The 14,225-nt window shown below is 41.3% G+C and overlaps 2 protein-coding genes across 2 annotated transcripts in view; both read left to right on the forward strand.

The window, feature by feature from the left end:
• The window catches only part of LOC108254619, a 7,245-nt gene extending 4,686 nt beyond the window's left edge, over window positions 1–2,559 (forward strand). Inside the window, exons 2-4 of the mRNA XM_026820230.1 lie at window positions 236–476; window positions 748–1,964; window positions 2,305–2,559. Of these exons, the coding sequence (XP_026676031.1) occupies window positions 298–476; window positions 748–1,964; window positions 2,305–2,543 (1,635 nt within the window). The 5' untranslated portion in view covers window positions 236–297 and the 3' untranslated portion in view covers window positions 2,544–2,559. The remainder of the gene's footprint in view (window positions 1–235; window positions 477–747; window positions 1,965–2,304) is intronic.
• A 2,388-nt stretch (window positions 2,560–4,947) lies between these two features.
• Window positions 4,948–14,225, forward strand: part of LOC103524987 — a 33,122-nt gene continuing 23,844 nt past the window's right edge. The window contains exons 1-11 of the mRNA XM_017449821.2: window positions 4,948–5,188; window positions 5,384–5,579; window positions 5,669–6,689; window positions 7,030–7,264; window positions 7,777–7,966; window positions 10,125–10,248; window positions 10,482–10,724; window positions 11,445–11,657; window positions 12,106–12,296; window positions 13,026–13,162; window positions 13,665–13,776. Coding sequence (XP_017305310.2) covers window positions 5,010–5,188; window positions 5,384–5,579; window positions 5,669–6,689; window positions 7,030–7,264; window positions 7,777–7,966; window positions 10,125–10,248; window positions 10,482–10,724; window positions 11,445–11,657; window positions 12,106–12,296; window positions 13,026–13,162; window positions 13,665–13,776 — 2,841 coding nt within the window. The 5' untranslated portion in view covers window positions 4,948–5,009. The remainder of the gene's footprint in view (window positions 5,189–5,383; window positions 5,580–5,668; window positions 6,690–7,029; window positions 7,265–7,776; window positions 7,967–10,124; window positions 10,249–10,481; window positions 10,725–11,444; window positions 11,658–12,105; window positions 12,297–13,025; window positions 13,163–13,664; window positions 13,777–14,225) is intronic.

The following is a 14,225-nucleotide window of genomic DNA, read 5'->3' on the forward strand; positions in this document are numbered from 1 at the left end:
GACTTTTTTTTTTTTTTTTTTTTTTTTTTTTTTTTTTTTTTCATTTGAGTACTGGTTCGTTTTCTGAACGGCTGGCTTTCTCCTATCCCGTCTTCCTGCTCTCTTCCCTTTCGGGACGATAAGACCTTAGGTCCCTCTATCAAACGTCTAAAAAATAAAATATATAACATGTAGGTACTCGTACCTTCCTATTTCCTACTTATTTGTTAAATTTATGCATTTTTTCTGTTACCAGAATGCACCAATAATCCAGGCCAAGTCCCCCAGAGCCCCCAATCTTAACGTACACTAGTCATCATGCCAGATCAAGAGGGGGGCCTATCCTCTTCCAGTGAGGCCGAGGGCCCATCCACTTTAGGAAGAGCTGGGAAGGAAAAGAAGAGACCTATTCCACTACCCCGTAGTAAACTCAATGTGGACTGTAACGCCTCCGTTCGATCTGATTCTTCTACATCTTCTTCTAAGCGATCTTTTAGGTATACTTTGCATTTAGATTCCATAAGTTAAAAGGTTTAAAATAAGAGCATTTGCTGGACATAATCCTAGTAGAATTTTCTGTCAATCGAACGTCAAATAAAATAAAATAAATCCACCTGGGGTAATATTGAGATACCTACAAGTTACAAGTCAAGTCTTCCCATATTTTAACACAAACTCTTCCATTTCCACCTGGGGTAATATTGAGATACCTACAAGTTACAAGTCAAGTCTTCCCATATTTTAACACAAACTCTTCCATTCTTTCAGAAAACGCATCAAAAGTGCGTCGGAAAATATCAACGGCGTCCTGGAAGGTACGAAACAGGTTCGCTCCAGACTAAAGCGTGTATTATCCCGACCTGGCTCTGAGCATAAACCATCTAGTGTATTTCATGACGAAACAGATCGCAAGACAGAGCCAGACAGACGACAATCTCTACCACCTGACGATATATTCTACAAGATATCCTTTGCATCCCCCCTAGATATCGGCACTCAGATAAAACACTGGCGCGGGGACTTCAATGATCTTCATGCTCTTGATGAAACACAAGTGAGACCTGACAGTGAAACAGGGAGTGACGTAACGTCCGTGGCAGAGTCTAGTGTCTTCTCCTATGATTATGATAGAGAGTGTGTTAGTCTACCCCCTCCAGCCTACCCTCCCCCTCCTGCACCAGATGATATATCAGACGTACAGAGTGAGGCTAGTAGTTACTTTACAGTGGGAACTATTGATACAGAGAGCTTTGCAGATGACGTGTTGGGTACTGTGGGTCGGATGCAGAACATTAATCTCAATGATACCAATACTTCCAAATGTCAAGTCGTCTCAAGATCAGAGTCCTGGTCTTACGCGGGAGCCAATGCGTCTGCCTATGAAACAGTCGTTCTTCCCTCTCTCCCTCTTCCCTCCCAAACCATGTCTCTCCTCTCCCCCTCCCCTTCCTCCTCGGAGATCGTATCATCAGAGTCCAGTAGCTACCACCCCACATCCACTAGTATTGATAGTGGGAATAACCCCCCCTCCAATAGTATCGATAGTAGCAAATATGATAACCATCGTCTGGTCCATCACTCCTCAGACACCAAATCTAACCATTCCTATGAGAACTGGAACTTGCCGTGTAGTACTGCGAGACAGAGTGATGACGAGTCTAGTCATTCCTCGGAGTTACAACTGGAGTCGAACTCTCGGCTTGTACATTCCCAGTCCGTTATATTTGAGTTCGACCCACTGTTTGATTTCGTGGATAATTTACCTAAGCCGCCAGAACGAGTAGATTCTATCAGTGAAGCTCAGACGCAAGGGCAAGTCAATGACACACCACCTGTGAGTGCAGACAAGCCGGGGTCATACGAGCGTCTGGTAGAATCACCATCAGCTGGAATGAAGGGATTGGTGGCCAATATGAAGCAAGCCATACGCAACCTGGCCGACAACTCTGCAAGGAGAGGCTCCAAAGCTTCTGAACTTCTCATCGGTAAGAACTTTTTCAGAGAGGATTTATTGATACTGCCTTACTGTCTTCTTCATACTGACAGCTAAATGTATAGTAAGTACTTATGTAGTACCATTCCCATTACGCCAACAATTTTACTTTACTGATATGGATAATTTGAGCAAACAATTTTTAACTCAACTTCATATTCTATCTATATTGTTGTATTTTAATGTTTGTTTATTTCTTTTGTGTAATTTTGACGTGTGCTTAACAACCTTGTGTTGAAAAAGTACCAAATAAATAAATAAATAAATTTAAAAAATTCTAATGGCAACACGAAATTAAAACAACCCTCTCCACCTCTATTTCATTCTTACAGCAAAGGACAAAGATCTAACACCTCTCGAGAAGCCAGCATTCAACTTTCTCAACACCTCCATGTACAACGGTCCCCTGTTCAGATCCTTGGGGGAGAAATCCAACATGGCGTCCAAATATTTCCAACTGGCTGAGGGCAAACTGTCCTGGGCGAATGACAAGGGGGGTGCTCTGAAGGAACTGTTCACACTAGAGTCACTCATGAGTATTAAACGAGTTCCGGACCTCAAACAGAGGTGAGTAGTCTTGAGTGAGTTATTATTACTCTTGAGTGATTATTTTATATCCCTAAAGGCGTGTCCACACATAGTCGACCGGCCGTCGATCGATGTCGACTGAACCGTCCACACTGCCTTCTTCGTCATCAAAAGTAATACATTCATATTTCATATACGGTGGGGGAAAAACGAAAAAATATTTCTAATGAGTAAAGAAGTACTGGTTCCTTCACCTTTAACCTTAGGTCCCTCTATCAAACGTCTAAAAAAATAAAATATATAACATTTAGGTACTCGTACCTTCCTATTTCCTACTTATTTGTTAAATTTATACATTTTTTTCTGTTACCAGAATGCACCAATAATCCAGCCCAAGTCCCCCAGACCCTCCAATCTTAACGCACACTAGTCATCATGCCAGATCAAGAGGGGGGCCTATCCTCTTCCAGTGAGGCTGAGGGCCCATCCACTTTAGGAAGAGCTGGGAAGGAAAAGAAGAGACCTATTCCACTACCCCGTAGTAAACTCAATGTGGACTGTAACGACCAGGCTTGCAAGCCTAGTTTGGAGGGTAGCGCGTCTGTCTTGTGAGCACTAGGTCGCGGGTTCGATTATCGCCCCCGGCGAACTTTATCCTGAACAGGTAAGGTTCGTTCACGGAACGGCTGGCTTTCTCCTATCCTGTGTTCATTCTCTCTTCACCTTCGGGACGATAAGATCATAGCAGAGTTAGCAGTTACAGTTCCCTCTATTAGTTTTGTTTGGACCCTTTGGTCCATGGGTCATTGGGGTTCCCAAAGGAACCCGATTTCTGAGTTTCATGGGCCACCAAACTGGTGATTAATTTATTATAGTGGGTCAACACAGTTAGTAACCTAAATACCTACTCCTTATCACATTAATTTACAATATTATTCACAAATTATCGATTCACATTTTTTACCCTTGACTTGGGATTGAGAAACTTGCGTTTCAATTATAACAACAATATATCTGACTGTAAGCTAAACACTGAGCGGGAAGAATGCTAAAGGTATTGGAAATTTAACCTCTCGAACTCGGACGACTAGACCAATTTCGATGAAATTTGGTGAAAAATGTTCAAGACATGATGGAAATTTGGATCTCACTAAACAATCAAGGGTCCCGTTTAGGGGAGATTTCTATAGGTACATAATTAATTAAACCATAACTTCCTTTCAAATGATACTTTAGGGATTAGGGTGACATTAAACCAACTATCCTCAGTCTTGCACACCTGATAGGTATCCATACCGAGTAACAGTATAAATTGGGACCAGTTTACCACAGATCCAAGATTTAATAAGTAGGTACATATACACGAGTACCTACTTATCTCAGTTCACGAGGTTCAGCCACAAGAAGTTGGTATTCAAGCAGCAATTTAGGTTGATATGTACAGTCAATGAAAGGACTTAAAATTACAATTTAAAGGAATTTAACTCGTGAAATTTCGAACTCGATTGTTCAGGATAAAGTTCGCCGGGGGAGATAATCGAACCCGCGACCTAATGCTCACAAGACAGACGCGCTACCCTCCAAACTAGGCTTGCAAGCCTGGACTTTGGTTGCGTACTCTCAAGCCATGAATCATCAAGCCCTATAACAACAGTGATGTTTTAAGTAGTGGGTTGGTACATAGGAATATCCGTGATAGTGTTGGAATAAAGAATAAAGTGTGATGGTGGAACATGACTCATCTGTAGAGAGATTCCTTGCCCAGTATTTATCAGTGTGAGGTAAAACACAGAGTATACCTATGTAACATACAGGGTCTTCCCTGTATTTATTAATACTTTTTTTTTTATGGATTCAATTTATGGTACTAAGTACCTACCTAATATTTAATTTATTTTCACCTCTTGATGTTTCACCTTTTTTCTCGGTATTGTGGGTGTAGAGAGATTCCTTGCCCAGTATTTATCAGTGTGAGGTAAAACACAGAGTATACCTATGTAACGTACAGGGTCTTCCCTGTATTTATTAATAAACCTTGCTCTTATGTGGATTCAATTTATGGTACTAAGTACCTACCTAATATTTAATTTATTTTCACCTCTTGATGTTTCACCTTTTTTCTCGGTATTGTGGGAGTTTTTATTTTTAGTCTTAGGCTTAGGTTATAGACATAAGGTATACCAAATGTTTTTCCCCGTAACTCTGACTGTTCAGACTATTGTTGTTTTTTTTTTTTTTTTTTTTTTTTTTTCATTTGAGTACTGGTTCGTTTTCTGAACGGCTGGCTTTCTCCTATCCCGTCTTCCTGCTCTCTTCCCTTTCGGGACGATAAAACCTTAGGTCCCTCTATCAAACGTCTAAAAAAATAAAATATATAACATTTAGGTACTCGTACCTTCCTATTTCCTACTTATTTGTTAAATTTATACATTTTTTTCTGTTACCAGAATGCACCAATAATCCAGCCCAAGTCCCCCAGACCCTCCAATCTTAACGCACACTAGTCATCATGCCAGATCAAGAGGGGGGCCTATCCTCTTCCAGTGAGGCTGAGGGCCCATCCACTTTAGGAAGAGCTGGGAAGGAAAAGAAGAGACCTATTCCACTACCCCGTAGTAAACTCAATGTGGACTGTAACGCCTCCGTTCGATCTGATTCTTCTACATCTTCTTCTAAGCGATCTTTTAGGTATACTTTGCATTTAGATTCCATAAGTTAAAAGGTTTAAAATAAGAGCATTTGCTGGACATAATCCTAGTAGAATTTTCTGTCAATCGAACGTCAAATAAAATAAAATAAATCCACCTGGGGTAATATTGAGATACCTACAAGTTACAAGTCAAGTCTTCCCATATTTTAACACAAACTCTTCCATTCTTTCAGAAAACGCATCAAAAGTGCGTCGGAAAATATCAACGGCGTCCTGGAAGGTACGAAACAGGTTCGCTCCAGACTAAAGCGTGTATTATCCCGACCTGGCTCTGAGCATAAACCATCTAGTGTATTTCATGACGAAACAGATCGCAAGACAGAGCCAGACAGACGACAATCTCTACCACCTGACGATATCTTCTACAAGATATCCTTTGCATCCCCCCTAGATATCGGCACTCAGATAAAACACTGGCGCGGGGACTTCAATGATCTTCATGCTCTTGATTCTACAAGATATCCTTTGCATCCCCCCTAGATATCGGCACTCAGATAAAACACTGGCGCGGGGACTTCAATGATCTTCATGCTCTTGATGAAACACAAGTGAGACCTGACAGTGAAACAGGGAGTGACGTAACGTCCGTGGCAGAGTCTAGTGTCTTCTCCTATGATTATGATAGAGAGTGTGTTAGTCTACCCCCTCCAGCCTACCCTCCCCCTCCTGCACCAGATGATATATCAGACGTACAGAGTGAGGCTAGTAGTTACTTTACAGTGGGAACTATTGATACAGAGAGCTTTGCAGATGACGTGTTGGGTACTGTGGGTCGGATGCAGAACATTAATCTCAATGATACCAATACTTCCAAATGTCAAGTCGTCTCAAGATCAGAGTCCTGGTCTTACGCGGGAGCCAATGCGTCTGCCTATGAAACAGTCGTTCTTCCCTCTCTCCCTCTTCCCTCCCAAACCATGTCTCTCCTCTCCCCCTCCCCTTCCTCCTCGGAGATCGTATCATCAGAGTCCAGTAGCTACCACCCCACATCCACTAGTATTGATAGTGGGAATAACCCCCCCTCCAATAGTATCGATAGTAGCAAATATGATAACCATCGTCTGGTCCATCACTCCTCAGACACCAAATCTAACCATTCCTATGAGAACTGGAACTTGCCGTGTAGTACTGCGAGACAGAGTGATGACGAGTCTAGTCATTCCTCGGAGTTACAACTGGAGTCGAACTCTCGGCTTGTACATTCCCAGTCCGTTATATTTGAGTTCGACCCACTGTTTGATTTCGTGGATAATTTACCTAAGCCGCCAGAACGAGTAGATTCTATCAGTGAAGCTCAGACGCAAGGGCAAGTCAATGACACACCACCTGTGAGTGCAGACAAGCCGGGGTCATACGAGCGTCTGGTAGAATCACCATCAGCTGGAATGAAGGGATTGGTGGCCAATATGAAGCAAGCCATACGCAACCTGGCCGACAACTCTGCAAGGAGAGGCTCCAAAGCTTCTGAACTTCTCATCGGTAAGAACTTTTTCAGAGAGGATTTATTGATACTGCCTTACTGTCTTCTTCATACTGACAGCTAAATGTATAGTAAGTACTTATGTAGTACCATTCCCATTACGCCAACAATTTTACTTTACTGATATGGATAATTTGAGCAAACAATTTTTAACTCAACTTCATATTCTATCTATATTGTTGTATTTTAATGTTTGTTTATTTCTTTTGTGTAATTTTGACGTGTGCTTAACAACCTTGTGTTGAAAAAGTACCAAATAAATAAATAAATAAATTTAAAAAATTCTAATGGCAACACGAAATTAAAACAACCCTCTCCACCTCTATTTCATTCTTACAGCAAAGGACAAAGATCTAACACCTCTCGAGAAGCCAGCATTCAACTTTCTCAACACCTCCATGTACAACGGTCCCCTGTTCAGATCCTTGGGGGAGAAATCCAACATGGCGTCCAAATATTTCCAACTGGCTGAGGGCAAACTGTCCTGGGCGAATGACAAGGGGGGTGCTCTGAAGGAACTGTTCACACTAGAGTCACTCATGAGTATTAAACGAGTTCCGGACCTCAAACAGAGGTGAGTAGTCTTGAGTGAGTTATTATTACTCTTGAGTGATTATTTTATATCCCTAAAGGCGTGTCCACACATAGTCGACCGGCCGTCGATCGATGTCGACTGAACCGTCCACACTGCCTTCTTCATCAAAAGTAATACATTCATATTTCATATACGGTGGGGGAAAAACGGAAAATTATTTCTAATGAGTAAAGAAGTACTGGTTCCTTCACCTTTAACAAGGTCAGCACTAACTTGATTAAACTAGCTGGGGAACTATACACAGGGAGCAGACCAGCGAATCCCTAACCAGCCTAGCTGTCAGTCAAAAGCGGATTTCTTTTCACTGACATGGCATTCAAAAAATTGCTTTCAAAGAACAAACCCAAGTCCTTATGATGGTTGATCTCACATCCAAGTATGTAGTTCAGGACGAGCTAGATAATAAACGTGCCTGGAGACCATCACAACCTCGGCTTTATCTAACCCGTTCAAACAACATTAACAAGGTCCCTTTTACTCTCATTCTTTAGTTCTGCCGGCGAGGATGTGTTCTGTTTCCAAGTGTCTGTGTTGTCATCCAAACCCAAGAGCTTCCTGCTAGGCGCTACCAGTACTAGTGAACGTCGTATCTGGATGCAGAAGCTACTCGAGTCGCTTACCCAATGCTTCTCCACTAAGATAACCTCCAACTATTCCAGAGCTGGATGGTGTTTCCTCAAGGTAGGCAAATGTATTTAAAGCAGGGTCCACATTTATGTCGGAAATGTTGAACGATAATGTGTAAATGTGGACATGTTAGCAACTGTCGTATCTCGTCCCCATTTAGCAGGGTGTCTACCAAAATGGAAAAATAAAATTCCCTCACTTTTCTCGGTTTTCCAGTCCATTTTTCTTTCCAAATTTCCAGTCTACTTTTTCAAGATTTTCCACCCTATTCCCACTGCGTCAAAACAGATTTTTTTTTTTTCTTCAAGTAATGTTTCCAAGCCTGTTCAAAATTAATTCTCCAAATCTTTTTTCATCCCACTAGGGTAAGGGCTTAAGTCCTCCATTTACACATGAAATAACTGCGCCGCATTTTTTTTTTTTTTTTTTTTTTTTTTTCGGTCTACACATTCACCAACCCTGGGGGTTGAAGGTTAACACGAAAAGAATGAGAAACAGCGCCGCAGGCAAAAATTGTGAGCTATACAATCTATAGAAACTAAAATTTTTAGGACCGGCCGCAGGCGAAAATTTTGGTTTTCATCAATTATTTGCGGTAAAAAAAGAGCTGAAAAAATCTGCGTTTGCCTGAGATCGAACCCATAACTGCGAATATCGCGAACAAACCGCGGATACGCGACAAACGCATACCGCGAACAAAACGCGAACCGCGAACAAACCGCGATACCGCGAACAAACCGCGATACGCGAACAAACCGCGGATACCGCTGAACAAAACGCGAAATACCGCGAACACAACGCGGATACCGCGAACACGCGGAACCGCGAACAAAACGCGAATACCGCGGAACAAACCGCGGATACCGCGAACAAACCGCGGATACCGCGAACAAACCGCGAATACCGCGAACAACCGCGATACCGCGCGAAACAACCGCGGAACCGAGGATACGCGACAAACCGCGATACGCGAACAAACGGATACCGCGAACAAACCGCGGATACCGCGAACAAACCGCGGATACCGCGAACAATCCGCGAATACCGCGAACAACCGCAGATACCGCGAGCCAACCGCGAATACCACGAGCAAACCGCGAATAGGTGACTTATCACAGAAGAATCGATGAGGACCTTCTACTTATGAAAATGAAGGGGAAATGAGTAAATTAATTCCAAACTTCAAACCTATGGTCAAAATGTAGGAGAATCCTCCCCTTAACCCCCTACATTTCCCCTGACCCCCTACATGGTTTTTGGTAGTAGGGGGTCAAGGGGAGGTTTCTTCAGACCTAGATTTTTGTCAGAGCTCATTCTCTTTTCTGCTTTCAGACTGGAAGGTTCTCTCTGCTCTCTCTCTCCTCTCTGTGATCTCTCCAAATATTTCAACATGATTTTTTTTTTTTTTAACAAGAGTTTTCATTAGAGTATTTAAGATGACCAAGGAGTCTTTCCTATGTAACTTTTCACGAGAAATCAATCGGTGTACATGTAAGGGTTCTAGGAATGATGGTTCACGAAATATGCGCTTGTAACAAGCCAATATCAAAAAATTTCGAAAGTTATATCCACTTTTTTTACACCAATAATTTACGACATACAGCCTGATTCCCTCGAATTTGCCATCAAAATTTTTGTCAAAAGAGAACGAATGTGCCATCAAATTCATTACAAGTACATACAAGACGAGTATTGTTTATTCCCCCCCCCCCAATACGTTTCTATAGAACACAAAATTACAGCGCCGCAGGCAAAATTTTTGCGAGAAAATTTAAGTAGCCCCTTCAAGGTTGGCTTTGAAAAATTCCCTGACTTTTTTGGATTTTTGTCAATTTTTTGAGAAATTCCCTGACAATTCCCTGACTTTTTTCAGTCTCCGTGAAATTCCCTGACAATTCCCGGTTTTCCAGTCTGGTAGACACCCTGATTTAGGAAACATTGTCGTCTAACATTTCTAACATACATGAGTGTGGACTCTGCTTAATATGTATTTTTCCGCGATTTCGGGACGATAAGACCTCTGTAACTCCGTTGTTATAGTTCCCTCTATCAAACATTATAAAAGGACAGCCTTATAATATGCTTCTTGGGGATTTTTTTCGGAATGATTACAATCTGGTCCATAACTCTTGTACCTTATTCACATACACATAGGTAAAACTTTGCACATTTGACACTTGATAAAATTGACATTCTTGTTTCCATATTTCAGGAAGGAGTAACAAACGAGTGGAATCCAGCCTGGCTTGTACTACAGGAGAGAGTTCTATTCTACTCATTAGGTGGCGACAATAGTACTGTACAAGAAGTGGACTTGAAGAAAGCACGATGTATTGGTAAGTGAATATCCTAGCAAGTTTCAGTGGTCTTTGTTCTTTTAGTCTGAAATCTCTGGTTTGAGCACGCCGTTGTGGCAAGATAAACCCTCGAGTCCCTTGACAAATGGAGTACTTAGTACTTACTTTTAATATTTTACGGGACAACATGGAGTTCAATAAAATTATTAATAATACCTACTTATTTAATCCACTGTGTTTTACTATTTGATTTTTCTATTCCATATTGACAGCATACCGTGAAGTGGACACTCCCCGAACTCAGACCAGCCCTGATGCAACCCAAGCTATCCTAGTAGACAACCCAGACCAAGCACTCTATCTACAAATGGGATCAGGGCCGGAAACTCAGGCCTGGAAACACGACTTGCGAGGAGCGGCAACCAACAGCGGTCCCCTCCTAGTGGATCAACAGTTGACGAGAGACGAAATTCCGACCCTGGTCGAGAAATGTTTGAATTTTGTTTTTACACATGGTGAGTGGATATGGATATATCGAACGAAGTGAAAATAAATTCTGATTAGGTGATCTAAGTTCTGACTAGGTGATTTTACATTAGTTTATCTTTATTTCGCAGTAAAACTTGAATGCTTCTTTTACATTTATACATTTCAGTTTGTCTGTTTGTTTATTCAGTGCTTAGTGCTTAGTCTCATTAAATTGGACAAAAATGTTCAATCCAAAGGGAAATTTAATTTCTAATTAGTTTTTGAGGGGTTTCTATTTTGCTGAGTAAGGTCTACAGTTCACTCTACTAGTAGTAGAATAACATCTACCCATCGCGGTTAGCTTTACTATTAGTCTGGTCATTAGGTCTTTACATAAAAAAAGAGTTTGAAAAAATGTCTGAGAATCGAACCCGGGACCTTGACACAAAAGAAAGCGCATTATATCACACTGTTGTGTTTACAGGAAGCATGTCAGAAGGTATCTATCGTCGTAGCGGCTCTACCACGAACGTGAGTAAGCTTCTAGCTGAATTATCGAACGAAGTGAAAATAAATTCTGATTAGGTGATCTAAGTTCTGACTAGGTGATTTTGACACAAAAGAAAGCGTATTAATGCGCTTTCTTTTGTGTTACACTGTTGTGTTTACAGGAAGCATGTCAGAAGGTATCTATCGTCGTAGCGGCTCTACCACGAACGTGAGTAAGCTTCTAGCTGAACATTAATATTACACTGTTGTGTTTACAGGAAGCATGTCAGAAGGTATCTATCGTCGTAGCGGCTCTACCACGAACGTGAGTAAGCTTCTAGCTGAATTCCGCCAGGATGCGTGGCAGGTACAGCTAAGTCGTGAGCAGTACACTGAGCATGATGTGAGCACCGTACTCAAACGCTTCTTCCGAGACCTGCCCGAACCTTTGCTCAGCACCGAGCTACATGTACATCTGTGTAATGCTGCAGGTAAATATACATGTACATCTGTGTAATGCTGCAGGTAAATATAGACCAGGGATTTCAAGCGTTAACCGTTTCTAAGATTCTGATGAAAATTCAAAAGAGGTTTGATGGAAATAAAGTTTGATGGACGGAACTACGCACGTATTATCGTCCCGAAATTAAAAAGCGGAAGACATAATAAAATGAATAGGAGAAATCAAGCCGTTCCGAGAAAAATCTTATTTCTTTGGGATAATGTTCGCCCAGATCAGGAATCGCGACTTGGCGCTTGGATTATTATTATTATTTTTTTTCTCATTGAGATTGTGAAGTCGGACTCCAAAAATCCACCTCTCCCCCCCCCCTTCCCCGCCTCAATAAAATTCTGTTTACGGCCCTGGGTTACCCGATGTTGTTACATTGAAAATGCCATGAAATGATATTCTCACGTGTTTCATTGGCTGTTTTACAGGCATGGAGTGTGCCACCGAGGACAAAGTTCACATCTATCGTAGTCTACTGGAGAAGTTACATCCCATTCATTACGTCACGGTTAGGAAACTAATGGGACATTTGTATTTCATTCAGGAGAAGAAGGACCGGAACAAAATGTCCGTGGAAAACCTGGCCTCTATTTGGGGCCCTACCCTTATGCATGTAGAGGTGAGTATGTTCTTCCCTCCACGAACAATTTTTAAACGATCCGGGAAATTTTAACATCAAGTGAGATCCAAAGAATTGGATGTTATAAACTTTTAACCCTTGCAAACCTTGGTTCAATCCCAACCGAGGTATGGAATTCCTCAATATAACTTTAGAATTGGACCACAGTAATAGTGGTAACCTACTACCAGGTTAAAGGCCCTTCCAGTCCTATTCCAGCAGTAGGAATAATCACTATTATTTTATCAGAGAGCGTGCTGGAAAGCCATAAATTTGAGACTTCCAGAATTTAGATGAGGAAAATTAAGAATATTGTTTTGTCTTATTTGGTGTTATTCTTCTTTTCTTGCACTCTATTTCTATTTGTATGGACTTTATGAACAGGTGTCTGCCTGGTAAGTTACTGAAGTTTTTTATTATTTTTTTTTTAATTGTGTTAAGTATACTTATAAATGCTTATCAGTTTTATCACAAATGTTGTTCCCCACTTAACATACCTCGATATGTTTATGACTTGTGTAAAGGTGATCCGTTTTATCTTGGACCGCTTTAAGGCCACAAAAACCAAAACGATGTGTAACGAAGGTGTACATAAGTACATAAAATGCTAATTCAACAATGAAATTTAATAAATAAATTTACCCACATAACCTGAGGATTTTTTTTTTTTTTTTTTTTTTTTTTTTTTTTAATTTTTTCCTCATTTTCTTTTTGTTTTTTTTTCCTCAGAACAAAGACTCTCTGGAATGGTCTAAGAGAGAGGCTGAAGCTGTGAGTGACCTCATCTTCTCTCTATCCTATGCTTGTTCCATGTGGAGGAGGAAGAAATGGGCGCGCGAGAGAGAAATGATGAATGTGTTGGAGAGGTATGAAAAAAAATCCCAATTTTTAAAAAAAAAAAAAAAAAAAAAAAAAGTGTGATGAAGGGAGCAGTAAGAGGAGTGTGGGAGAAAGCCAGCCGTTCTGCTCAAGAACCTAATCTATTTAGGATAAAGTTTGCCACGGGCGGAATCGAACCTGCAACTTAGCGTTTCTAAGGCATTGGGGGAACTATAACAAAGATGGCCTTTATGAAGAGAGAAGGAAGACAGGATAGGAGAAAGCCAACCGTTCCGATAAAGAACCTAATCTGTTTAAGTGTATAGGACAAAGTTTGCCCCAGGCGGGAATCGAACCCACGTCTTAGCGGTAACGCTTATAAGGCAGGCGCGCTACTTTTCAACCTACTTTCTAACTAGGTTGACGATTCTTCAGCCGTTCCAAACCTTATGTTTAGGATTAAATCCGCCTCAGGCGGAAATTGAACCCGCGACCTAGCGCTTATAAGGCAGGCGTATTACCTTCCAAGCCTATTTATTTTTTCCACAGACATCACAACTCTACCAACATAACACCCCAAGTGAATAATAAGCCGTCTGGTGATTTGAAAGTCTGGATTTACATCGGCTCCAAGGACAGCAATAACTGCGTCAATGTCGATGTAAGTGTCTTCTTAAAAATAATAACAATAATAAAAAAAAAAATGAAGTTGAGTGTTTTACCGCCGTTTATATTTCGTAGCAATGAAACAACTGCTACGTTAGACCAGTGTTTCTTAATTAGTTTGGCCCGCGGAACCCTTTTCGAAAGGTGAACATCTTTGCGGAACCCTGAACTTTCAAGATTGCACCCCCCACCCCCCACAAAACTTACCAAAATACGCTTTTAAATGACACACTGCAACTGCATTTCAAGATTTTCAAGTCTAATTGAGTAATTTCTGAATTTTCTGAGCCGAACTGCTCAACTGCTGAAACTGACGGAGCTCTGATTCATCAACTCCGGCGCAGGTTCCCCCTCTCCCCCTCTCACCGCGTATGCTATGAAGCTATTAAGCTCTCCACCCGCCAGCCTAGTTGGCTGAAAGGTTAAGTACGTCTGATGAAGTTT

The sequence above is a fragment of the Diaphorina citri genome, unplaced genomic scaffold (genome assembly GCF_000475195.1).
Source record: "Diaphorina citri unplaced genomic scaffold, Diaci psyllid genome assembly version 1.1 scaffold130, whole genome shotgun sequence".
In the NCBI taxonomy this organism is placed as follows: Eukaryota; Metazoa; Arthropoda; class Insecta; order Hemiptera; family Psyllidae; genus Diaphorina; species Diaphorina citri.